The sequence below is a fragment of the Phaethon aethereus genome (assembly GCF_964289735.1).
Source record: "Phaethon aethereus genome assembly, chromosome: 4".
Classification (NCBI taxonomy): domain Eukaryota; kingdom Metazoa; phylum Chordata; class Aves; order Phaethontiformes; family Phaethontidae; genus Phaethon; species Phaethon aethereus.
In genome coordinates, this window is record NC_138578.1 from 17504215 (window position 1) to 17531356 (window position 27142).

The 27142-nt window shown below is 37.8% G+C and overlaps 1 protein-coding gene across 1 annotated transcript in view; it reads right to left on the reverse strand.

The window, feature by feature from the left end:
• IQCM (IQ motif containing M) overlaps window positions 1-27142 on the reverse strand; it is a gene marked incomplete at both ends in the record, with an annotated part of 111313 nt that overhangs the window by 22006 nt on the left and 62165 nt on the right. The window contains 1 exon segment of the mRNA XM_081999612.1: window positions 1663-1974. Coding sequence (XP_081855738.1) covers window positions 1663-1974 — 312 coding nt within the window.

Genomic DNA, 27142 nt, shown 5'->3' on the forward strand with positions numbered 1-27142 from the left:
TTAAAAGTCTTTATCTAGAATATTGACCAGCATGAGGAGAGCATTTAAATACTTCAGGTCTTGGCAGACTTCAATAATCTCACAAAAATAGCACCTGTCTACAAGTGTTATATACCAGCCTTGCTGCATTAACATCAATGAATTTATGACTGTTTGCAGCAGAAAGCGATCTGGCCCAAAGGAAGTATAATTCAGCATATCATAGTACTGGTTCAAGCACAATTAAAGACAGTGCTAATGGCACATCAAAAACAGGGAAAAGCTTTTGTATGTTTGCCTTAAGAGTACTTTTTATGTCTGCAGGTAAAAAAAGATCCTTTTACATTTCATTTTCAATCACGGGCTTACAGCTGCTAGAGTCTTGAATTATTACTTCTGAAAATACAGTAATGAAAAATTAGTTTAAAAACAGGTCCTGCAACTTAGAGTTCAAGTGAGACAGAAAGTTATTTTCTGAATAATAATTTCTTCAGCACAGCAGCTGTCATGAGGACACTTGTGAAAAGTGACAGGAGAAGGAGGCCGTCTTGCTAACACATCAAGGATGAGCACAGCTGTCTTAATTTCAATACAGTGCTCTTTTCATCTGAATGCAGCGCAAGAATATTGAACGTTGTCTGGACAAGGCATAGCTCCCACTCTCCTCTGCCACTTACTTCTTGTTACCACCAATCTTCTGATTTACATACACGTTTGAAAAATAATCTATGCTTGCAGAGATGGACGCTTGTCTTTCAGTGTCCTTAAATTCCACATTTTTGTTCAACCTACAAAGTGCTATCTTTGGGCCAACATCCCAGAAATAGGTTTAGAGCCTAAATGAGCTGCAGGAAATTCCCGTGAAGGTGTGGGAGTAACCGACAAGGTTTTGGTCTTGAGTTTCTAACATACAGTTTGGCTGCTATTACCTGGCAAAGTAAGGGAAAGGATATAAGAAGTACAAATCATGGACCATTTCCCATACAGGCCTTAGTCTGATGTTTTTTCTGAATCCAAGCTTACTACAAGGAAAACTCGTTATTCTGACATTAAGGAACCAAAAACCCAGCCCGTGACACACTTCATAGTTTTGCGGAGGTTTTTAATTGATTTTTTTTTCCCTTTAATTTTCACCTCTCTCTGGCTCACACAACCCCTGACTACAGTCATCATCCCTTTCTTGGTGGAACCATGCCGTGACACATGCTGAATGTATCAGCTTAGACTTTGCAGTGGCACTGTACCCTCAAGGCTAGCACAACCCAGAGAGGCATCCTTCTCTCCTCTCTCTTTGTCACCTCCTCCCTTCAGCACACGCACTGTGGATTCTTTCTGCACATCCAGATTCATTTGCATGTGAATGTGCAGCTCCTCTGCCTACAATTCGGAGGCAAAATGGGAGAAAAACAGCTCTGCCCCTGAATTTGAACCTTCAGAGATGACAGCTGAACATGCCCTTCTTAATATTAACACACATAGAAAAACCGTTCCAGGTTAAGTGTGAGGCTCAGTTGCTGAGTTAGTAGGATTTGTGTGGAAACTCCTGAAAACTAAGTATTTTATCTCATCCTATGGAAAGCCAATAGGTAAACTAAGTTGATTTTGGAAAGTATGCATCAGTTCTTCAGTGGCAGGGGTGGGGGTGATGGTAAATTTGTTTGAGGAGATGTATATAGCACATACAGGTTCTAATAGATGATGTGGAAGGTGCAACACCTTCATGCCCTTCATTACATTCATATCCTTCTGAGGAGTTGAAATTTTTACCTAATTTCTTGGATTCATCTTCTCTCTCCATGAAAAGGTGCACCCATGGTAGCGGCACTGTAATTAGGTTCTCCACTTCTGCACCAAGAGGAGGAAATAATGTGAAAGCCATTTCAATTGCTTGATGCTTCTTGATGCTTCTTACAGCAGCAGTGGAAGCTGAAAAAAAAAAAAATGTATAACGACCAACATCTTTCCTCTGAAACATATATATAAATGCAATTGACATTCACAGTAATAACCTGTACAGGTAGATTTCCTTTTATTACTTAAGTTGAAACACATTAGGATGGAACTGTGAACTTCTGCAAGTTAAGAGGTTGAGATGTATGTAGGCTCATAAGCTGTGGAGCTGCTGGATGTGATTAAAAAAGAGGACAAAGGTGTCCACTTTGGAAAGATTTAATTGATTACTGTTCTAATGCTTCAGCTAGTTCAATATGCAGATATGTTATATAATGACACTCACTAAATAATACAGTTTAATCTTTTCTGAGTCCAGCGATAAGCATGACTAAAATTTTCAAAGGCGCTCAAAACTTAATGGGAGATCAATGTGTAATTATTCTTCAGCCTCTTTGAAAATCTCAAGCTTGATACTTGCTTTTTATTGATCTGCAGCACACCTGAAGTCAGACAACTAAATTACACGGTTAAATGAAATATTCGTTAACAGCACCCTATTAAAAAATGGAAAGAGCTAAAATTTCAAGTAAGAAACTACTCTCAGCACACTTCATACACCAATCTTCAACAGCGGCTGATCATTACTTATTTTTAAAAATTGAACAACTCCGACATGAAAAAGGAGTCCATAAAGGAGTCTGATCCTCTAAGTGCACCTTCCGTACGTACTTCTATTGCACTTAGGGAGCATGAGTCCTCATGAGACCACGGAGCTTTGGCACTCACGTATGAAGGGCTCACTTCCTTGGGAACTGTAGCCTTGTTGCTGACCACAGGAACGGTTAAAGCAGTGTAAATTTCTGGATACGACCTTTTTGCAGCAACACAATAATAGAATAACCTCTCTAGAAGCATTCCGGGGGCGGGGGGGCGGGGTGGGGAGCAGTCTTCCCTTCTGATCAACATCCAGCTGCAACCCATGTACAGGATGCCAATACGGACACTCAGGGTATGAACATCTGTTGCATCCTTTAGGAAAGGGAAATGAGCCAAATGCCTTATAGCACTGCATTGCTGGCAGTCTCGGTCTTTAACCGTTTGGGCTATATCTGAACCTACATCTGGAGGTGAAGGAATCTACATTGCACAAGGAATAAATTTCAAGGCCAATTCAGCACTGAACTTCCAATGTTTTGTTGTTACAGTTCAATAAAATCACTTTGTGTTACATTCATTCGCTTCTGTATAAAATAAAGTGAATGTCACACTTTTTTGTCATGCCATTTTTATTTAACAGGTTTTTTTCTATACCCATTAGTTAAAAAAGTCATAACAAGGCAAATCATTTATCAAAGTGAAAAATGCTGTACTCCTTGAGCAAGGAAAGGGGAGTCTAAATAGAATGTCCCTGCTCTTAAATTAATGGAACCATCTTACATTTAATATTTTCTCTTAAGTAGTTATGTAAGCACTCCGAGATCATTAATGAAGAAATACAGAGTCACAATTTACAGCTGAAGGGCAAAACTGCTAAAAAAGCATTTCAGAATCATGTAACTGAGAGATACAGACTAAGAAAATAAATGTAAGAACCATTGAGCTCTGATATCATCATTAAATGTACACAACACATGACAAGGAGAAAGGACAACAAAGTTCACTAAAACTTGACTTGGAACCTAAGATGCAGGACTAATGAAACAGATGTACTAGGGAAGGGTCATGTATATAAACAAGAAGCACTTTCATTTTAATAAAAAGAATTTTAAAAATAGATTTTTTGGTCACTATTCCAATTTTAAATAAGAATAATGGTTAACAGTTATTATTTATAAAGACAATTCATTTTTGTGCAACATCCCCAAATGTACCATTGGCCAGTTCACTGCTGGTACTGTGGTAGGTTACATTTCTGTCCCCTAGAAACACTGCAACAGTTCAGTTGTCCTTTGTAAACCCAGCTCTCACTTGCCACCCACACACTAATACACATATTCCTAACCTTCTTCCTAAAAAACCTGGTAGAACAGATTTTCTCAGGCTTTCTTAAGTGACGCAATAACTGATCTTTTAATATACAATACATTTATTGCAACAAAAGAAAATTCACAGAAATCAGATGGAATTCATCCCAGCGAGCTAAAGGAACTTGCAGAAATACTGTTGGAGCTACTGGCTATTATTCTTCAGAACTAATGGAGAACAGCCAAGGTCCCAGAGCTGGGAAATGATAAACCATATTACCTATATGGTATTGATGAAGAGTAAAAATAAAAACCAGCCAACCTACCAGAGGAATTAGACAGCAGAGAATTCAAATTTGAATTGCCAAGTTAGCTAGCAAAGCAGTCAGTTTGCAACCTGCTACAAAGGCATGCTGAAAGGTGGGTGACAAACAACAGAAATAGGAATTGGCGAAGACAAAGCAAGTCTATGATATAAATATTATAGTATATCGTATATATAGTATATATGTGATATATAATATCATATACTATACCATATAGGATATGATATAAATATCATAAAAATGAACATGGGCTTCCTGCTCAGTGCTATTGCTACCACTCAGCCCCTCAGGACAACCAGGCTGCCTTAAGACACTTCTACATGTGCCAGCAAGAACAATAGTCACCTTTTATCAGACTTCAGGAAGAACGATCTACCGGTCTAATTCCTCATTGCTTCCCAGCACTTGGGCAGAAAAAAATGTATTTTGGTAATGTCCCTTTATACCATTCAAACACTTTATAACATTAGACCACCTTGCATTTGTCAAAAACTAGCCTTTAAATTGCATGCCAAGTACAGTAAAAAAAAAAACTTACAACATATAAGAGAAGACGGAACATAGATTTAGCACATTTGTATTGGAATATTCCTATATAGGGATTAGGTCTACAGTCTCATCAGTTACAAAAACAGTTTAAGAACCAATTGCCAGGTTTTGATTTGCAGTGTTTTAGGAAGGTCGTTTCCCTGCCAATTACAAGAAGCTTCTCATGTTGAAAATCAAAGGATAAAAATAGATTCCTCTTTGTTCCCACAGGACATGGGAACTAGAAACCAGCAATCACAGAAACACTTAGAATGGCCAGGTTTACCAGGAAACACCCAAATAAAAAACCCCCCAAAAAAAGTTTGCCTGTTTAATTTAGCCCTACAGTACTTGGATAAATGATGAGTTAATCTTTTCCAGAATACATGAAAACGTTCCAAAAAATAAATAATTTTCTCCATTTTAACAAACCTATATAGATCTTTTTCAAAAAATCCAGCAGTTGAACTGTCTTCAGCTTTAAAGCTCCTTCTTCACATGAACATACATGCCATTTAATGGACAATCAGACAAACCATTTTACTTTTGATTCTTCGTTACCGATAGTGTTTTCTGGCATGTCATAGCTTCCTGCGTATGCCACAAGTAAATTCTACATGTAGGCACTCAGTCTGGACTAGGGACTCAAACCCTAAATCCTGCTGTGCTGATATATACAGTGGAATAAAGTATATAGGGAGTACATTTTGCAAACTGATGGAGGAAAAAAACCTCTTGTGCTTCATAAACAAGGTCACAAACCAGAAGGAACACAGATACCTTACTAAGCTATTAAGAAGTGCAAATTCAATGAGGCAGACTGATGCTGCTGCTGCTAACTTCCCATCTTTTACCCCATTCCACAAGCACTGAAGGAGTGTTCTCCTTGGAAGGACTAGAGCATCTGCTCTGTAGTTCTGTGAGATAGAAATGCTTTCTACTACTGGAATCAGGTCTGTATCTATTCAGAAATTTTCTAGTTGTTATAATTCATTTTGAAGACTTCTACTTCTGTTAGTTATCCTGTATTCAATGAGAATATCTAAAAAGTGCAGAGATATGTATGCTTATGGCTTATTTTAATTCAAAATAATAATAATTCTTTTTAATGTATGAGAAAATAATAGGCTAGAATGGTTAGAGCTGATTAGAATGACCAATAACACAATAAACATAGGAATGCATGCTTGGTTTGCTTACTATTAGTGCTGCATCTCTTTCAAAAACTATACAGTGCTGCATTTATAAAAATGTATCCATTGTTGCTTGCTTTTATTACTTTTATAATTATTCACATCCTAGATTTTAATTTTCTTAAAATATTATAACTTTGCTATTAGAAAACACAGGTTTACTTCTGAATATTCATCTGTATTTTCTGAACTGTGATTCCAAACAAGTACGAGGTATTGCCATTTTTCCCTAATACTTGTAGTTATTCTACGTGTTATTTGCTTCAGAGGCAAGAAGGCAATCCACATCTGGTACCTCACACCACACACCACTTTGCATTTAACTTGTAAATAGGAGAAAAAACGTGGAATCAGAAGGATCTACTAAAAAGAAATGTAAACAGGGATGTAAGAGAGATCCAAGCTAATTAGAATAATATACAAGAAAAACAGATGCAGGTTAGGCTGGAATCTCAAAAGTGCAATTTCTTAATGGTGTACCCTGTGATTTTATTTTGCTCCCCTCCATTTCTTTTCCTTTAGTTTTTCAAATCAAAATGTAAACAATCTGTGGAAATAAAGAGACTACTCAGTTAATTTCAAATTATTTTAAAATGTTCATCCATGGGACAAAAATAAGAACATTAAAAGCTTTTGCTTCAAAGTGGAGTAGCATGGTACAACTGCTAGCTCTTCCTCACCCACTGGGCAAAAAGAACAAACAGAAATAACACTAAAATGATCGTGAATCCCACATATTGGTTGCCTTCTGTAAGTATTTAGAAATACATTCACAGGATGAAGGACCCCAAAAAATAATTACCTGATAGTACTGGAACAGAAATCTAAGGAAATCCACAGAATTTGCCAAGTCCAGACCGGAGTCCAGATATGCAGAGACACCAAGAACATAGTAAAAAAAGAAAGAGGGGTGAGGGTTGTGTAGATTTCACATTAAAAGTGTGGTGTTTTTTTTCTTATGAAATTACCCTTTAAATCTTAAACCATGATTAAAGTTTGGATTCAGTGTGAAATACCATGCATAACTCTCAAATACATTTTTATATTCCCTACAATGAGAGTGTTGGAACAGATATACAATACTCCTCTAAATGGATTGTGCTTCTGAAGCTCTGTTAGAATAAACTTTGCATTTATTCTCATCAACCTGGCAGACTTGTCTCATTATCCAGATTCATATTTGTTTTCCAGAGGATCTCAACTGTAAGTATTTGGTAGCCAATTCTGAAAAAAGAAAAAGTGCATTCATCAATCCCCTAATATAGATATATGACAGCCTGAGGTGCAATAAAGCTTGTATTGCCTCCAGTTTAGGAAGACTCTATTAATAACAGGTGGCAGAGCTATAAGTTAGATATATGTATTTTCCCAAATGACTGTCAACTAAAACTTTATAGATTATTATATATAAAAGAACTGTGCTCTGATATCATTATTAAAGTTGCAAAGGCAAGTACTATTCAAGCGTTAGGAATCCCTTTTGCACGCGCATTATGATAAGGTCCTTAACTTCACGATCCACATGAGCCCTGTCTCCTTACGAGCAGCTATTTGATATTTTGTTTTCTCCTTTTCAGCGTGTTATCTCAGAACTTGATTATCATACAGTATTCACGCTCTGAGATGAAGTTGGAATTAGTAATTTCCTCATGAGCTTCTTCATGGGACTCATCACAAGAGTATCAGATTTTCAGAGACATTAACAAATTTACCTTTGCAACAACCGAAGGGAGGAATGGGTTTTATTATGGCCATTTTACTGATTAGGAGCTAAGGCACATAGGATCAGATTTTTCACGGTTAAATAGGTACCCAAAAATGCATGAAGGAACCTAATATTTTTCCCAAAAGTGCTAAAACACTTCATTTCCAGCACGCAGGTGCTTTTGAAATTTCTTCTATGAGACTATGCCCATCATTAGCCATGCAAATACATTTTAAAATCTGACCAAAACAGATTAAGGATGAAGGTATCCATGAATTGTGGGTTCCCACTCTCAGACATCTTGGATCTCATCTTCAGAGTGTTTGGCATTCTACTAACATTTTATATGCTTTAAACACAAGCTTCAAGCTGCAGCAGAAATCTAAACATCAGTTATAGCTCTGAATCCTCAGCATTTCTGCGTTATCAGTCATCAAGATCCCAAGTCAGGCATCCAAAAATACTGAACACCTCTGCAAGCACTTTTACATAAATGAACTATCAGCAAAAAGAAACTCTGTGGAGCTGCTGTGGGCAATTTTCAAATACCCTAACTATTCTCGACATCATTTGCTACGTACCTTCTAGCTTCGGCAAAAAATGGAGGAGTCTTGACTGCAATCTCTTTCGCCATAAACTCTAAATCTCTTGTACTGAATGGGGCGGCAATTTCTCACAAATAAGTACATCACTGTGCAACTGAAGACCATTATGCTATGTATATATGTAGAAGCCAATTTGCATAGTGCAGCTGATATGCAAACTATAAATCACTCGACTTTGTAACTCCAACAGGGTTCCTTTTAATGCTTTGGGGAGTTGTTGAGGGGTTTTTTTGTAACATTTAAAATAATAGAAAGAACAAACAGAAAAAAAGTTCGACTACCGTCATGATTTAATGCACTGATGCTCCAGAGCTTTCAACAGGCACCAAACCTTTTGATGCCCCACAAACATGCAGGTGACCATTATTATCATCATTTCCATGATAAGAAAGCAGAATTTCATGGCCTTGCCTTTGTGTTAGATGTGCCCAAACCAAACTTCGGGCTTCCACAGTCCTCGGAATGAAACTGCCGTTTCAAGTCACTTCATTTCACCTATAAAAACCAAAGAAATCCATTTCTGTATCTAAACAGATAGCTTTTTCTTAAGATAATAAAAGATGGTTTTTTTATGCTTTGTTTTCTGTGACATATATGAGTTATACTGAAATAGAGTTATATTAGTAGTAGTGATATAAAGTCAATAGAACTAGCTCCACACATGAAATCCAGTCCCAAATCCAAGACCTGCAGCAATTTCTTCATTTATTTTTGTCTACTCTTGTATAAATGACCTGAAATACTCCATCATATAAAATCTTATATTAGACTAGAGATGCGCTGGCTTTTTACAATTGTCATAACCATGAAGTGCATTCCTACTAGCTCTTGTAATTATTGCATTAAATCATCAAACTAAGATCTGTCATACAACAGGACAACAAAACTTGAAGGACATCAGAGGACATTTTTATTCCTAAGAAAGTATTTGCTTATCACATCCATTGCAGACATAGATGTCCAGAAGAAATAATAAATAGAGAGTCATAATTGAAAACAATAGAGACCCCTGAATGCTGTAATAAATTTCCAGTGTACTGGAAGGATACTTCAGTTGTTGGCTGACACAGGAACAGAGAGTAGTCATAAGCATATCTTCACCAACACTGAAATATGTGTAGGGACAATAAAACTATATATATTCTTTTGTTCAACATCTTTGATCGAGAACTATCATTTAGAAATAATACATAATAGCTCTATAATGTATAATATATAATTATGTAAATAATTAGTATAATCTTGAGATGAGATGAGGGCTATTAGTGGCAGTGGATACTTTGAACCTTGCACATTTAGTCAAAAAGACCAATGACATCCAATCAAACTTCTTTAAAATGAATTGCAACAAACAATGGTAGCACAGCTGCTATGAGAATTATAATTGAGTTTAGGAGGGAAACAGCAGCTGAATGCAATGCAGATAATTAAGGAGCAAGCTTTTGTTAACACTATCAGTAGGGTCATGATTCTGCAGATTGTGAACTTATTATGGCTGAACAAACTAGTCTATTTTTATAACAGAAGTATATTTCTGCTTTTTATACCAATAAAGTATATTCTGGCTACAAGACAGCTGATCACTTATTTATTTAAGCTATACATTTAGAGAAATGATAAGCGTTTACAAAATTTAAGATTACCATGGAAACCTTATTCTTAAATGCTGAGGATTATGGGAACAAGTGGTTATACAATGGATGGGTAAATAACAAGCCTCTGAGTATGACAAAGAATGTAGCTACGAAATTACATTAAGTAGTTTATCTATTTCAGGCTAATATACATTTTATGTTAACCCAGCACTGAAAGGGAAGCGATATACCTTCTGTGGGTAAACAGTGAAAAGAAAACATTTAAAAACATATCATTTATGGTATGCAGAAAGAAACTCCATAAACACAAGTTGTTGTGGTCCTAACACTTAACCCAGGTGTTAGGGAATTACAAAACCCAGGACTGGGAATTACAAAAGTGATCTAAAATTTGTATTTCCTATTGTGTGTTGAGTAATCTTGGAACAAAGGTTGCCCATGTAGAAAAGACAAACAAACAAGAATTACCAAAGGATTCAAAGTCACTCTGAGCTTGCAGCTTGGCACTACAGTCAGGCAATGCAAGATGCTTGACCATTCATAACCATGAGTCAGGGTTTCAGAAATGGAAAGGAGGTCATTAAAATGCCAACAACGACATTACATGCTGTTAGCAGTATTACTGTTATAACATCATATTGTCATAATAACGGGTACTCTTTAAACAAACTGAAGAGTGTAGGTCTACCAAAGATGTTGTCATCACCGTTACGCTAGTAACTCCTTTAACTCATGTAGCACAGATTCAGGATCTCTTGTTTAAGACAATCCTGCTGACAACATAGGTCATTTCAAATCTAAATTTGTTAGGGACAAATGAGTAATCCTGCTTTGGAATCTCATTGACCTCAATGTGTAAATAAAGCAAGCAGAATGTGTCTGACTGGCAGCAAGCCATTACCATGCTATGTGCAATAAAAACACTAGTATGTCAAAGTGATTTAAAAAATATGCTTTGATATTTTGACCTGCTGAAAATTCTATTTTTTGACCGTGCAACCACCTAAAATAATATAGCAAAACGGTTTTAAATTTTACTAAACATTTACCCATGGCAAAGTCATTTGCAGGTTTTCCATTCCTGATTCTGAACCTTCTAAGGTCTTATTTCACCTGACTGTGCAAAGAGTAAGCAAAAGCTTGTCCTGATTTGAAACTATTTTTATCTCTGTTTCTTCAGGAAATCCATTCCCAGCCTCAATATAGGGAAGTTTAATTTGGTCATTATTACAATGGAACTCAAATGTGCTTCATTAAGACTCAAAAATGGTATCATTTCTGCCCAGTTCCTTTTAAAGGAATCTGGAAAAAAGAACAGGTATCAGTCAGGAAGAAAAATATGCTTTTCTGCTCATATGCACAGCATGTTGTGACCTCTTTACTTGCAGACTAGCTCTCATCATACATCAGCAGAAATCTGAAGCACCTTTCAAATTTTATAAAAATTAGTCTTGATAATTTACTGAAACTTTAATACTCTCTTCATGTTTGCAGTGGGAATAAATGCATGGATGTATACCTAGAAATTTAAGAGACAGAGCCAAACAGAGGTGAAACAAACTTACAGGTTTTCAAAAGCATATTATAACGGTGACTACCCAAGCCAACATCTGTTGAGAGTTATGACAGCAAAATCTGAGTACATCCCAACTTTCACTCTATTTACAAAGGAAATTTCAGGGGCAAATTTGACTAATATCATCTATACCCTAATTGTAGATAGCAGGTTTGGTATCCTGCAGAATTAAGATCCCTGATTTCAAATGTCCACCAATATTTTCAAGATTACCATGGTTAAGGACCACCTTCTTAAACGGATTCTAAACATAAAAAGAAACTGAAGTCCTGGATTTCCTTGTTGTAGGTAAATTCTGGACTACCCTTTTGAAATGAATAGTTTTTCTAATTTATCCTTTAAAAAGTGCTGTGTATTACAGCTGAAGAGCAGCCTGAATGAAGAACTTAAAATTTTAGGGATTCCATATCTAGCAAATATAAGGAATTGTGAAAATCACTAATGGACTAACACTTACTTTCTGAACATTTCAGAGAATTGGTGTGATTCAGATGTGAATTAGGCAATGGCATATAAAATGCGAAGCTAACATTTTTCTAAAGGCGATTAATAAAAATATTTTTTAGCACCTTTTTACTGGACTATCTCGGAGCTTTCCTCAAGATGATCAGTTTTCACTAGGGCAACAGCACTGGGGACCTGTCCCTACAAAGCAAGGCCTGTTTTACGGATCAACCTCTATAGTCATCATTTCACAGTTTGCCACTTCAGGGACTTGAAGCCTAACAGAAAATCAACAATATCTCCTTTCATCAAGGAATTTTTTCTACTAATTCAAAATTAAAGACTGTTGCTATGATTGTATATGTTGATACGATCACCACTGGAGACAGTGATGCAAAGAAACAAACAAGCTAGAGTTACGCTGTTCTCCAGCTTCATTAGATACTGCTCTAATGTAAGGCTGATATATTTGAATACTTTAACATACAAGGCCCTCGAGAGAAATATGCCGCTAACCAACAAATTAAATCATTTAGCTTTGAACACCTTTAGTGTCCTTTTCTCTCCAGTTGGATATGGTTTTTACAGTTCTTCAATGATAATAACAATTTCAAATACTTTGCACGCGTTTCACTGTTGGATTATCTACCAGAGCAATAAACTGCTCAAACCAAAGCCTCTTCACTCCTGTCACAACCTCCTAGCGTCTTCTCCATAGTACAATCATAAAACAGCAGAGCAGTCAGACAGACATCTCCAAAATTCTCCCACTGAAATATCTTCTACTTTTATATGATAGCCTGATTCAAAGTGCAAATGTTTCCTGTTTACACCGAGTACAGTTATGACAAAATTAACGGAAATTCATCATTTCAGTAAGAAAGTAATTTTCAAAAGAATTAACAGGAGTGCTTTTTTCCTTATGCAAAAGAGAAAAACAAGCAGTCTTGCTAACTAAATAAGCCTGTAAAACTTAATCTGCTATAGCAGAAGCAGGCACAGTAGCTAATGGACTTCTTGGTAGGGACAAAAGTCCCTGGAAACAGAAACAATGCGTTGGCAGGCTCTACCTAACAGCTCGCTGCCTACCTCAGCCGGTCTGATGTCCCATCATCAAAGAATAGGTGGATAACACTTGTGTCAATAATTTTTTTTTTTTTTTTGTAATGTATCTTTCAATTAAGAATGCAGGTTTACGTCTCACATTCTTGCAGGGACAAAAATCCTCAGTAAGTGTCAACAGAAGACAATATCAGCAGTGGAAAATTCTGGAGTTTCATCTTTCTTCCTGTCTTTTCTCTTCCACTTTCTTTTTTGGAGAACTTTGAGGGGTCATGATTGAAAGGGCTATCATATTGTGGATAATTTATATATGGAGAAAACCTACTTCCTTTTTGCACAGCTGCAATGTATGTCCTGAGGCATGGCATTATCTACCGGCATCCCAACGCTGGATGGTCAGGGCACAGGCAGCATTTCACTTGAACGGATACCAGCGAAAAAAGAATTCGGTCTTCAGGATTTTCATTACCATGAAAGCAAGATTTCTAATAATGCGGGAGGGATAAAAACCAAGCCTGATTTCCTTTGCTGTTGTGGAAATCAAAAATAGAGTTACTGATAAGCAGAAAAGGTTTGCTGCAAAATAACTGACACGCGATTAAAAGTGGAAACCTTCTTAATGCAATCTGACAGGATGATTTTTCAGCTGCAACCCAAGTTTACTCCTCCCTTTCCTCCTGAATAGCAGTTAGCACTCATTTTGGACTGATCAACAGGACATACGTGCAATTTCCTTTTTATTGATGAGAGCTTTATTTCCATAGTGATGTACTTGCTGGTCCACAAAGTGGTTAAGAGCAAAGCCTGGAAGTTGGACCTCCCTGATCATTGTACCATGCTGCCACTGAGCCCTCAATGGACGCGGTGGTCTGTGAAGCGCATTCAGAGGAGAATGACTTCTGTGTGGAAGTCTTACAGTACACGATTCAAACCTACTAGAGAAATCACATATAGTACAGTACAATAATGTTTGTCACTTATCTATCACTTTATTATTTTAAAATGTCTTATGAATATTAATCATGCAACCTCTTTAGTATCCCAAGAGGTGGGATAACACCTACTGTAAACAATATTGTGTTGTGTAATGTGATCTGCAACTCCACATATAATACATAATTTAATAAGATTTACTAATGACCTTGAATTCTATTCATATTTTTATCCTACCTTCAGCTGCATGGAGCTGAAGCCCAGAAACTCAAATGTATTTAGGTATGTAATGTCCATTGATAGTAGTGCAGGTGAGGCAGATAACCTTTGAGAATTCGAAGGTAAATACTTCCATAACATGCATTAAAGGACAGGAACAGCATTGTGTTTCCCTTTTTCTTTTCCTCTCTTTTTTTCCCAATGGGAAAATTATATGGCTGTTTTCAAAATTATTTTTCATTTATGTTTGATATTGAGGCAAGGTTAATGACATGCAGCTTGCATTTGAAATTGAAAGTAGAGATGTTTAAGGTGGTTCCTAGATCCTGTGGGTATATGGTAGATATTGCCAGAATATACAAGAGATTAAATGATGCTTATCAAAAATCAATGTATATTAATTTTTCCTATCTGTGCAAATTTGCTGGGTTCACAACACAGTAGAGGTAATGCCTGCATTTCATATATACTTAGCTATCCAAATTCAAGGTCAAATCCTAAATTACTTCTTGAGGCAAATCTCTCAGGTAGTTGATTAATGTTTTGTCAGGGGTAGCACGTTAGGTTTCACCTTATGCAATGATTACATATGAGCCACCAGTGAAGTATTGTATGGAATCAAGGATTCTTGACTGATTCATTTAATGCCGTTAAGGTGTTTCCATCCAAAAATACTTCTAAAAACTGTAGCTGTAATTAAAGGCGGGACAATGGTTGCCTCACCCCAACGAGCAGCATGAGATGAATTGGATCAGTAAAAAGAGAATTCAAATGCATTTGACTCACACTTTGTAAGAGATTTCTAAACTGAACGTGTGCTAAAAAGAGATATGAGAGAGAAAACTGTTAACACAAGTAAAACATCTGATTAGGCCACAGGGAAACCACAGTCATAACCCGTTTCTATTGATGATTTCTTGCGTGACCATTGGTAAACGCCTAATTTCTACATGCCTCCATGTTCCGGTGGTAAAATAGGCATAAAAACTCATCTTTCTTCAGGGAAGTGTTGTTGAATTCAATAGTGCCTGGGAGGTATTCACAAGCTATTAATATGTAGGGGTGGGTGAATAAGATTTTCCTTGACATTTTTTTTCCCCTCTCATGACTGAGAGCCTAGCTACATCATCCAGGAAATTTATTTATGTCTGGAAGCTATCAGAAGGCTTGATTTACAACGTGAGTGCGGCGGACAATACTGCATATCTCAGTTATGAAGCATATTGACCAAGGAAGCCATTGCAGTTGAAGAAAGAATTAACTGCTCTGTTGGAGGGCTTCATAAACTCCTTTGTTATTACTGTTGCTCCACAGAGCCCCAAACGTCCAGCACAATCTCCTTCTGACTGTATTGTTTGCTAGGAACTCAAAAGCTAACTGAATGATGAGTCTTTTTTTTGACTATATAATAACGCGCTTAAAACAACATGTTGGAAACTGTTAGGCATTTATTTACCATGGTGGGTTAATCTCATCTGGGGAGGTATAGAAACTCAATCATGAGTGCTACAGTATATAAGCTAATTGCCAGGATAAAACCAAATGAATAATTACTTAACTTCAGAATGAGGCCTGGGGGAATTTTTCTTTAATAAAGGTTTAATTCACCAGTGACAATGAATGCAATCTCACATACTACTGAACAACACCATTAGCATAATGGCTAAGATACAAAAACTATAATTGGAACAAAACATAAATGTTAATTACAGCCACGAAGGTACCAAACAAAAAGGGAGTTTTCCTTTACCTGTCAAATGGGTTCCTGCCTGCGTAGCTTTAGTAATCCCTGTGAATGGGTCATCAATTCTGCTCAAGTGACTGGCAGGCAGAAATGCAAAACCGAGGCTTCCTTTGCCGTTTGATTCCAGAGGGGACTGCGATTCACGCGGGAGACTTAAATAGCCAGAGTACAGGTGAGGGCAGTAAAGACGGTACCGCTAATCACAAAGCTTAAAAATTAAGCTCCCATGTATCTGAATCCCACGCTTCAATTCCTTCTCACAAAAAGGCAGGCCCAATACGTCGGCTCAGGAACATTAGATCTCTTCCAAGTTTATTTACCGCCCCGAGATGTACCTGCCGTGCGCAGCACCGAGCGGCTGGGCGAGGAAGCGTGGCAGCCTGTTGGCCGGGCAGCCGCTGAGAGCTTTGCTGATAACAAGCCGCTTCATTTCCGGCACTAACAGCAACAATAACAAAAGCTCTTTGTACATAAAAATTTGCACCAACGCTTATATCTTGCTTAAATGAAATCTGTGAGGTGTCCTCGTGGAAGAACGCTCTTTTGTGCCATCTCTGCTGTGCATTTTCTCTAATCTCATGCTACAGAAATATTAAATTTACAGATTCAAGGACTCAAAAGTTACAAAATATGAAAACTAATGTTGCATTTTTCCCTCTTACAGGAGACATTCAGTGAATAAAATGGACGCTAACTGAATGGGGAGCTATTCAGTTTTTCTTTTTATCTTCATCCTTCTATGTTTGATTCCAGACCTTATTTAGCACGCATCATCAAAACCCTGTACTGAATACAAAATTACCAATTCCTTCATAGGCTTTTTTGTGGTGCTCTCAGCTCTCACTATAATTAATCTATCCTCCCAACACCTCTAAGAAATCGTATAATTGAAGCACAGAGAGATGAAGGCCACTTTGCTAAATATTCACTAATTTGGGTGCCTGCTTTGATACAACTAACTATTCTATGGGGGGAAGAAGTTGTAATTTATATAGCAGTGCACACGTTTAAAATACAGCCCCGATTACCTTGTACTTTACACATCAGCTTTTAGCTGTTCTGTTCATAAACAGAAAATTTCTGTAAAAAATCTGTGAAAACTCTGATTGAAGAAATCTGCTGATGATCCCATTAGAACAAGGTGGTGAAGGTAGGAGAGGAACCCAGTCCCCCCACAGTGGCACTCGGTCACCTGAACCATGAGACTAACCCTTCCACCCTAACAGTTCTGCACATGGCACACTACAAATGCGACAAGTGAACAGGAAAACAAGGTGGGAAGGGAGAAAGAAAAACAGTAACTGGAGAAATCAGAGATATTTTTGTTACTGTGTTTTGCAATTTCCTTGCAAACTGGAGAACCTGGGGGCAGATGTGGGTGGGAAAGACACTTCTACTGTTCATCTAACACCGTCGCCATTCAAGCTAATGAAGGCTGAGTTAAATAACCTAAATCTGAACCAAACTCACAAACCTGGCAGGGAACAAACCAGCCTCATGATGGAGGCAGGTTTGCCTCCACTATGCCCCTTGTGAGCGTGGGCTGACGTGTAGCTACAGGAAGGAGTGGCACTCCTTTCTGAGTGGCAAACACTGCACTTTCACTAAGATGTCCAGGAGAGGGGTTAGTGAGTGTGTTTTCTGTTCCGTAACGGGCAAGCGATCAGAGCACTGATGCTAAAGGATTGACTGGCTAAAGCACCTTCGGGGGAGGAGGCTCGAAGGCCATCTGTTTGAATAGATCTCTCACCGCCTGGCTATACAGGATATGATACCTTTCCTTTTTAAGCTGGACAATCTCAGCGAAAAATATTCGAGCTTCATTAGATGACACTGTGGAAGAAACAAAATCCCAGAACCATGACATGACTTTTTAATGCAGTAAACAGGATACTCCTGTGGGTGGCAAGAAACCTGGGTTATGTTTCTGTCCACGTACTTTATCCGGTGGCAATTTAACATGAAATGCATAATAACAATTATTACAGTATGAACCAGAAACCAAATGCCTCTTCTTCCTAGTCTCTTTCTCCCCCAGCCGCACAACTAGACTCCTGCTGCCCCTAGATCTGTTTCTCCAGTGGAGAGATTCATGGAGTCCTTTCTGCCCAGTAGAACAATTTCAACAGGTAATACAGTCCAACCCACCCAACCAGCCTATATCACGATTATGAGATTAATATGAGAGGCTGGAAACACAGATTTGAATCTTTTCAGGTTTGGTAAATCATTGGAACTTGAAATACCACATCCCAGGCAAAAACCCAAAGTATATTGACTCAATAAAAGGGAAAACTTCATGACCATGAGGGCAGTCAAGGAAGGGAACAGCCTGCCCGGGAAGGTTGTACAGTTTCCATTCCCGCAGGCTTTCACGATCATCCTGGATCAAATGCTGAGCAACCTACCATGACCTCATAGTTAAGCCTTCTTTCAGCAGGAGGTGGAACCAGAGACCTCTTAAGGTTCCTTCCAACCTGAATTAATGTATGGTCTCCCAGGAGAAGTGGGTAGTGGCCTTCCTCACCAGCTACTCTGTGGAAAAAGCAACAGTTGAAACCATGCCTTAGGAGGACCTCAGAACTACCTGCAGTAGACTAGGAATGCTTACCAGACAGAGTCCTCCACTCTTACCCGTTTGTCTGATTTTTTCACAATGCCTACAGAAGCTATTTACAAGCAATTTCCACATTAGTTCTTGTAATGGATCTTTATTTTCTCCTTTTATCTGGTATTAAAGATACGCTAGCCTTACTAAACAGTAAGAATATTTCTAAGTTAATTTTTTACATTTCAGAAAAAAATAGTTTTTAATTTTGGACAGAAGTGACCTATTAGGCTAAACTGCTCCCTCCATCAGAATGCTGTGCAACTTTAACAGATTTCAATTTACTCTGTTTAAATTATGATGCACAAAGCTAAACAATCTTCCAGTCTTTCATTCACAGTAAGGTTTTTCTAGAAAAAAAAAGCTGTAAAACTAACAAAAAAGAACAAAGGAACAGCTGTAAGTCAAGAGTTCTTATGCCAACACACTGTTCAGCTGGGTTCCACATTCATTTCCATCCCCCACATCATGCTGATTATAAACTTAGATGCAGTTCTAATGTTTTCATTTAATTCATTTTTTCCATATTTTAAATTCATTGTATTTAGCGAACATTCAGTTTGAAACACGCAATATCAAAAGAAACCCCCGCAGGTGCAGGGAATTTGAATAATCAGGTCCACATAATCTGTGAACTTCAATCCACTGAAATCTCCCTGGGACCGTTTTAAATGTGCAAAGGAAACAAATGTCCAAATTACTCTAAGCAGTTGTGAGATAACAGATGAAATAAGGCAGATGATTAAAATATTGATACTTATATTACAGTAATGCCTTCAGTCCCCCACAGAGACACCAGCCCTGTTGTGCCAGGCACTGTACAAGCACACAGGATGGTGATCTGCCCAGGGGAATTTACAGTCCAAACCTCGATTTCCCATCGACATCCATGTTGTAACTCCAGGTCAGGAATAGTCAAAACTCAGTGTTGGGAAGAAACAAAAATATGAAACAACTCTTCAGGTTGCCCAGTAAGGCTGTAGCAGAACTGGGCATAATTCCCAAGTTTCTGCAGTTCTGTTTTTGTGCCCTGCTTCCCAGACCTGACTGTAAATTAATCCTTTTTTATGTTCTTCTGCCATCCATGGCAGCTAAGCACTGGCTGGCTGCAATACATTTTCCAGCTTTGTAGGTGCTTCAGTTTTCCTCTGACTATTTCTATGTGTCGGAATTACTTACATTACTGGATTCTCTACACTGCTTCTTAATTTTAGGATGGTTCTTTTACTTCCTTTTCTTGCAATACGGTAAATTTTCAAATTCACAGATTAGCCTACCGTTATCTGATGATGTCCTCTAAGGCACTACTGCATTCCAAAGATTAAGAACAAATGGGGATATGCAAAATGAACAATGTGGTGCACACTCTTTTAATAAATTCATCTTCTACGCTCAGATTGCACAATTCATTTGACGTATTGTTGAAAGACAGCCAATGACTGAATATCGCCCAAAGAGCTGAAGGACAGCTTTCTCCTAAAAACTGGCATAGTCTGAAAAAAGTGGCATAAAGTAAAAGTTGTCATCTAATTGAAACCTTACATTCTATCCTTTGGTATGTCATATGACATACATGCTGATGCACTGTTGAAGATACAGGTGGAAGATGAATAGCTGAACATCTGCAAGCATCCATACCTACATTACAAACTCGACTGATATCTTGGAAGTGGCATATTTAAGCAGTCTCTCTTGACAGTTTTTATCTATGGGCCTTGAAGCGCTCCCAGCTTCATATCTGTTACAACTGTGTAATCAAATCTGACTAGTTTGTGCAATGGCAATATTTATTTTGCCTATTTATGTGTTTTTTTAAAAATGAAAATTCCTCTTACTGAACTAGGTGGAAAAGTTGATGAAGAAAGGAATGAAGGAATGAAGGAATCAATTCAAGGAATGAAGTCTTTTTAAGCAAGGACTGCTTTATCGAGGTGAAGCAATATTATGCATCCCAATCTTTTGCTACCAGCTAAAGGCTTTACAAGTTAAAGTACCAAGTAGAGGTTTATACAAACCAGATTTGAACCAAAAGTCATCTGCATAGTGCACATGTCCTTTTCTGCATCCATATCATGGACAAAAAATAGCAGAGGTGCAGAAAAATACCCGATGATACACCATGTACGTTATTTATCAGAAGACTTTCTTTAGATATGGCTAAACCATTATTTTTATTTGGTGTATTGTTGCAGTACATCCAGTGATTGAATACAGTACATGTCCAGTTTGCCTGTAACGCAACTAATAACTCACTTCCTTTTTCTCTGGGTACGTAAGAAGCCAAACAGCTGATTTCCTAACTCTTTACCTGTAAGCCAGGATATATCTATTGGGTTTTAACCATGTCAGGCCATTGCCATTTTTATATACTCAGTATGCCAAACTTGTGTAAGTTCTATTTACACAATACATTTTGGTACGACTTTTTCTTAGTCTTTTTCAGCACTTTTTTTTGCAGCATTCAGGAGGGAGAGTCAGGATGGTACGGATTTTTGTCTCTGAATTATTTCATAACAAGCAAGAATAGAAAACTGTGATTCCTCTATTATCTCTATATTTTATTACACAAGATACTGTCCTTGACTGAGTACTATGCACTTCTGAAAATCAGGCATGTTCCTAAATATGGACTTAGAAGACTAATTTAGGCTTTTGAATCTGAATTGTCTTTGCCTGCAGGGTACCCAAGCTCAAATTCACCCTTAGTATCAGGGAGTGCAGTTTCTCTGGTGTCACTTTTACTATCAGTGAATAATTTTATTCAGTCTTGAGAATGTACTTTACCACCTGTCAACACAATTTTTTGGTTGTGATGTTTTTATAATGAAGCTTTACCACCTTCCACTGATTTCCAAGTGAGCCCAACCTTTTCTTAGAACAACCAGAAGTTTTACAATTAGCTGTTGTTGCTTTGTTTCTTTTCAGCAATGTATCTTGCATCTATACTGATTGGTGGGCTTTGGAAATAGGCTGAACATGTATTTATTGACTAATCAAAAATACAGTAAAAGTAGAAAGACACAGCAATATTTAAAATCTAGCTGATTACCCTTTGGTGGCAGATGACTAACAGCTTACCTCAGCAAAGCAAAAATTGCTGCCAAAGGTTTCTTCATAGAAATAATCCTTATTTATTATCCAAGTTCACAGCTGTATACACTGCAGGCAGTAACTAAAAACACTTAAAAAGCATGATGCTAAAAAAACAAACCCCAAGCTTACGTGACTGTGATGCTTATTAAAGGTCCAATCCTTCCTCATTAAAACCAACAGGAGGGGTTCTGCCAATGATTTTAGTAGTAAAGGAAGTAATCTCAGGCAAAATATTCAGACAAAGTCATAAAGCTGCATTTTGCTCATTAGCAGTAAATGCGTGATTGTCTTTGGCATGAACAGGGAAAGTGCTAAACAGCTCCAAGAATTCTTAGGTTACCCAATAATCTCCTTTCTTGAAATAATAGGACGACAATAAAAGCTATTTTGTGCCCCCAGTGCACACACGCAGCCCCAGCTGCCTGAACTCTAGTATTTCTAGAAAAAAAGTGATTATACACAGCTGTTGTAATAGCTCTTTTTGGGCTAAATCAGCACCCTTTACATGGAACAGTATTTTTATAAGACCTATTAAAATCTCACTTATTATTAATAATCACTCTTCAGTTTGGTAAAATGCATGGAATAAGACCAGATGAAAAGAGTAATATTCACTAAGCAATTCAACCACTTAACTTTGTTTGCCTGGAGGGAAAAACACAGGGAAGTAGCCCACTGTTCCTCTCCTACCATGCCCCCCATCTTTCCCTCACATGGCTTTTATTTGTCCTTCCTACGCTTCAGCCTGCAACATTTTCATATAGTTTTCAGGAGCCAAATATGAAGCTGAGCAAGGTTAGGTGACAAATACCACCTAGTGATTTGAAACAGACTGAAATGAGGTAGAATCAAAGATTTATCCCTTTCCTCTCATATCACTACTACAGAAAATAATTGTCTTTAGACAAAAAAAATCTGATCCCACTTTTCCTGATACTGGGTTCCTATTGGAAAGGACACCCGTGGCAGGTGCCTGATCCAGCAGTTGACTGTCTGCATTGCCCAGTGTCTTGTCACTCAGCTGCTTCGCAAAGACCGAGCGAAAACATGAACACCGGGAGCACTAACGAATAGCGGCCCCCGCACCCGGCACAGAGCCCGTGGCCCTGTCAGGGCTGGAAAGGGGACTCTGCCACTGAAAATCCACCTGCTGGAGCCAGCGAGACAGAGAAGAATGGCAAGGTCAGGAGTCTGGATGAGCAAACAAGCCTCTGACATGAGCTGAAGAACACAAAAGGTTGGCAGACCCGGTATGGAAAGAAAATGTAGGATAAGGAAGCCATCTCGGACACCTATGTCAGTCCCTTGAGCTTAAAACTGGTGAGAGCCTAAAAGCTTCTGTGCCCTAAGGTCTCCCAAAAAGGGAGCCGTCTGAAGGCATAGCTGATGACCCCGTACGCCCAAAGATCCCACGGAGAGCTCTGAACGAATTAGCAGGCTGACACATTACCGTGCAGCAATACCAGCTCAGCTCCCCGGAGCATGGTGAGATTTGCATTAAGTCCGGACTAATTAGCCACGTCTCTCAGCAAGGCTAATTAGTCCAGGTTCCACGCGTGTGCTGGCACGGTGGTGCTGTCCTGGGCCAAGAGCTAGCCCTGCACTGCTATGAACTATACTCCATCAGGCAGCAAAAGCAACACACACATGAGACATGTAAAATTTGACAAGTTCAAACTAACACTGCAAATCGTACTAAAAGGAGGGCAGGAATCCGTGCAGGTTGTGACTGAGAGGTGCCGGGCTTATCACGAGAGGAACGTGCCGTACAAGGATTGCCACAGTAGGAACCCGTAGCTTACGAGGCATTTGTTTCTCGGCACCGGCAGCACTGCCAGCCCGGAAGCCGCTCGCCCGCGAGCCCTCTGTTATCACTAGGACGAGACATGCGCGCAACGCGTTGGCACAGCTGTGCGTGCCCCGTGCTCATCCACGCCACATCAGTCCCCTTAACTCGCAGAATTTCAGTATGGCCGTTGATGATTTAGACATAACCATGGCTGGGAGCGGGTCCCGAGCAGGTACCATCTGGCATCACGCCAAAGAACGGACTGGGATCCCGGGGGGCAGTTGGAAACTTCAAACCCCAGAGTTCGAAGATTTTTTTTTTTTTTTTTAATTTTCGAGTTAGTAAGATATCTGTCTTTTTGTCATTGTACTGATCTCCCGTCCTGTTCTTTGGCTCCAGTTCTCTTTCCTACAAATTTTCCAGCTGAGGCTTTCTCTTAGCCTCTTTTTTCTCCTCTCTTCAATATAACTTCCCACCTACGTTTATACTGGTCAAAACGCCATTCGGTCCCACAACTCAATATGTTGCAGTAGCAGCTGCAAAATGCTGTTCAGAGGTTTATGGCCAGTTTTCAGACCTTCTGGTCATGCCTCTGATGAATCACGAACCTCCTTAGTTTCTTGCACAGGAAGCCGCTGATGAACCTTAGCAAAACTTTGCAGTTGCCTACGCAGCCAGCAGTATGCTTCCAAACCTGTGAATATGCCAGGAATTTTTAACCCTTTCTGTTCATCTCTTAGTTATTTCAGTTGCACTTTTGTTTTTGTATACATAGTATATAAGTAATTCTTCATATAGTGTACATTTCATCTGCATATTCAGTTTTACTGTGGCTAAATATGTAAGTTATCTCAGGTTAAGAATACTTTCTATATTAGAGTATGCATATAGAAATACAAAATTCCTAAAGGGGAGAGGAGAACACATCTATTAATTGTTGAAATAATTCTGAGTTGTTTTTTTTTTTCCCAGTAGAATTCTGGAGTACAAAACATCTACATTGTAACTGTGTTGCTTAACAAGCATATGCATTTCAAGTATATATGTTTTATTAAACGGTAACTACAAACAAAAGGACTCTGGGAGAGTAAATTCATATTTGCCTAATCTGTTATTATAAATTATGTGATCTTTCCAAATAGAAGCACTGGAATAATTAAACTAATTTTCAAAAATTATTCTAGTATATTCAATTACATATTTTAATTATTTTGGAGAAATAATTCACAGTGTTAATGAAAGAGACAGTAGTTAGAATCATGGCAGAGTATGGGTTTCATGTTTCTGCATTCCATAAGCCTTATTAGACATGTAAATCAAATATTTGATGAATACTAAGAGCCTATTGGGACATTAAAATGAATATTACCATTGTGACTCTGAGAATCAGGTTGCAGTATAACAGAAGTCAGTTAAGGTAAGTGGATTTCAGTGCCAAAGGGAACATTAGCTGTTTTAAAGAGGCCTCTAGAGTATTAGCCAGTATTAAATATGAAAAAAATAGATGTTTAAATAACACTCAGGTTGTGACACGAACCAACAAAAGAGACCAAAATTTCAACGTTTCAGCTGTTACTTCATATAAATTAACCTCACCTCGCATGTTGATAAAAATTAACTGAGGACAGCAGGGTGGTGGGGAACATGTAGATGGCATACGGGAGTTAACTCTGAGTCTTCTATATTATCCCCTAATCATTCTCCATTACAATTAATGAGAACTCTGCCACAGCTTTTGAAGAGAGCAAGTCCTAATGCTGGCCCTGGCTTATATCTTAAAACATGATTTTGTATTTAATCTTCTGTAAAAGCACCCAAAGCTCACCACATTCTACAAAGGACATTTTGATAGCCTGAGAGGTTAAACAGATTTCAGTCATTAAGCCAGTTCTACATATTTATATTTCAGATAGTATATAGTATTCTGAAAACTGTGCAAGCTGCAATTTATCCTTGCTGGCTGATATCACACTTTAAAGAAGGGATAAATGGAAAACATAGATGAGCTACATCTCCTAAGGCAACAGACAAAGGCTGTGTCGGGGAAACAGCTATTACACGTTATTCCATCTCAGGTTTTCCACAAAGCACCATGGCCCATTACTCCTCGTGAACATTTAAGAAAAGATCTACCTCAATCTTATGTTCATTTAAAGGGATGGAAGAGTTACACCAGGTAGAAAAAAAGTATAAATATTCCATGTGCTTTACTACCTCGTAATTGGAGTATACAAACATACATGATCAGTAGTCTTGGGGCGAAGAGAAACTATATTTGTTTAGGCCATGGACGAAGTCTGAAGATTAATTAGGAACATTTTTGCATTTGACAGAGCCAAGGTTATACACAATGATTCTCTAAAACTTAATGAAATTTCTACCTTTAGAGGTGGCAGAAGATAAGCTACTATGCCAAATTTTTCACTATTTGGCTGAAATTTCATGCAGGCGATAGTTCTTATGAAATTTTAATTAGTTATGAGCTGAACTCAGAAGAATAAAAGAATTTCTTATTGTTCCAAATTGAACTGTTGTACTTTTTGCACCAAAAAGTTGATTTACTTATTAGGATTAATATTCAGAAAAATTTGGGTAGTTATCTCCATTATCTACATTCTTCCCTTTCACTGTCATGTCTATAATTGTATCTGCGGCCAGTAGATTTAATGAGCTATTATGTTAAGGTATCACTGACAATGTATTTAATAACAGAAAATGTACATGTAGGTTTCCACTGGATAAGGTATTGCTTGAACTACTCCATATTCAAGGGAAAGGAAGAACCAGTGTAATAAGCATATTTTTTCCTAGTGCTTTGACAAAAAGCCTAATTCTGCCCTAGTTGATCAACTGTCAACAGTTTTGAAGGGTACCAAACCACAATCACACAGTCTAAACTACGACATTTTGAAAATCCCACTTCTTCCATGTACAGATGTTCCATATGAACTTGGCAGTGGCTTATATTTAAGAAATACAAGTTTACACATAGCAATGGCTTCCTGGTCATTTCTTTTCATGAAAGTAAAAAATTTCCTGTATCGTTATGGTCGGAGGAAGATTTGTTTTCAGCTACAGGAAGCATAGAATCAAGCTGTGAAAGTCTAAATAACTTTTAATTGTTATCCAGGTGAAACTTTATTTTAAAATGACAAAGACTTTATGCCGTGACAGGCAGCAAAATTAATAAAAATGCTGTTTCTAGTCTGGATCACGCAATTTCAAATGTTTACATGTGTCTCTAACACAAACCATACCACTAACCCTGTTAAATCCATACAACCAAAACAGGGTGGATCCCACTAACTAACTCCTCTATAGAGAGATTCTTTTCTGAATCCTCATTGGAAGAAAATTCTGGAAAAAAGCAGTTCTGAAACCATCGATAATATAGAATACTGTCAAAATACTTCCTCATAACAGATTGCCAATTTTCACCAAAATAGAAATGTTGGTGAAATTGATAAATCTTTGTAAAATATCAGCATTTTCCAGGGACTGCAATTATTTCTACAGAATTTAATGGAATGGACCATAAGTAAAGCTGTGAAACACATGCTCCTTTTTTTTCCAAGATAAAGACATTAATAAAAATCTTGATTTTTTAATTCTTAGATTTTTACCTGGACCCTTTCTGTTACATTCAAATAGCCTTTCAGTACCAGAAAAAAACCAAAATATCAAAAGCAGATTTAGTAACTGTATTTATTATACTAGCATAAGCTTTCATCTTAAATGTTGCAGAGATTTAATCTGATATCATGAACTGTTTTAAAAAAGGGATATAAGCAACTTAAGTCATTATTTAATTACCTTCACACAAATATTTAACTCATTGTGACAGTATTATGCCAATATTTAAATGAGTTGCCCATATGTCTTTGAA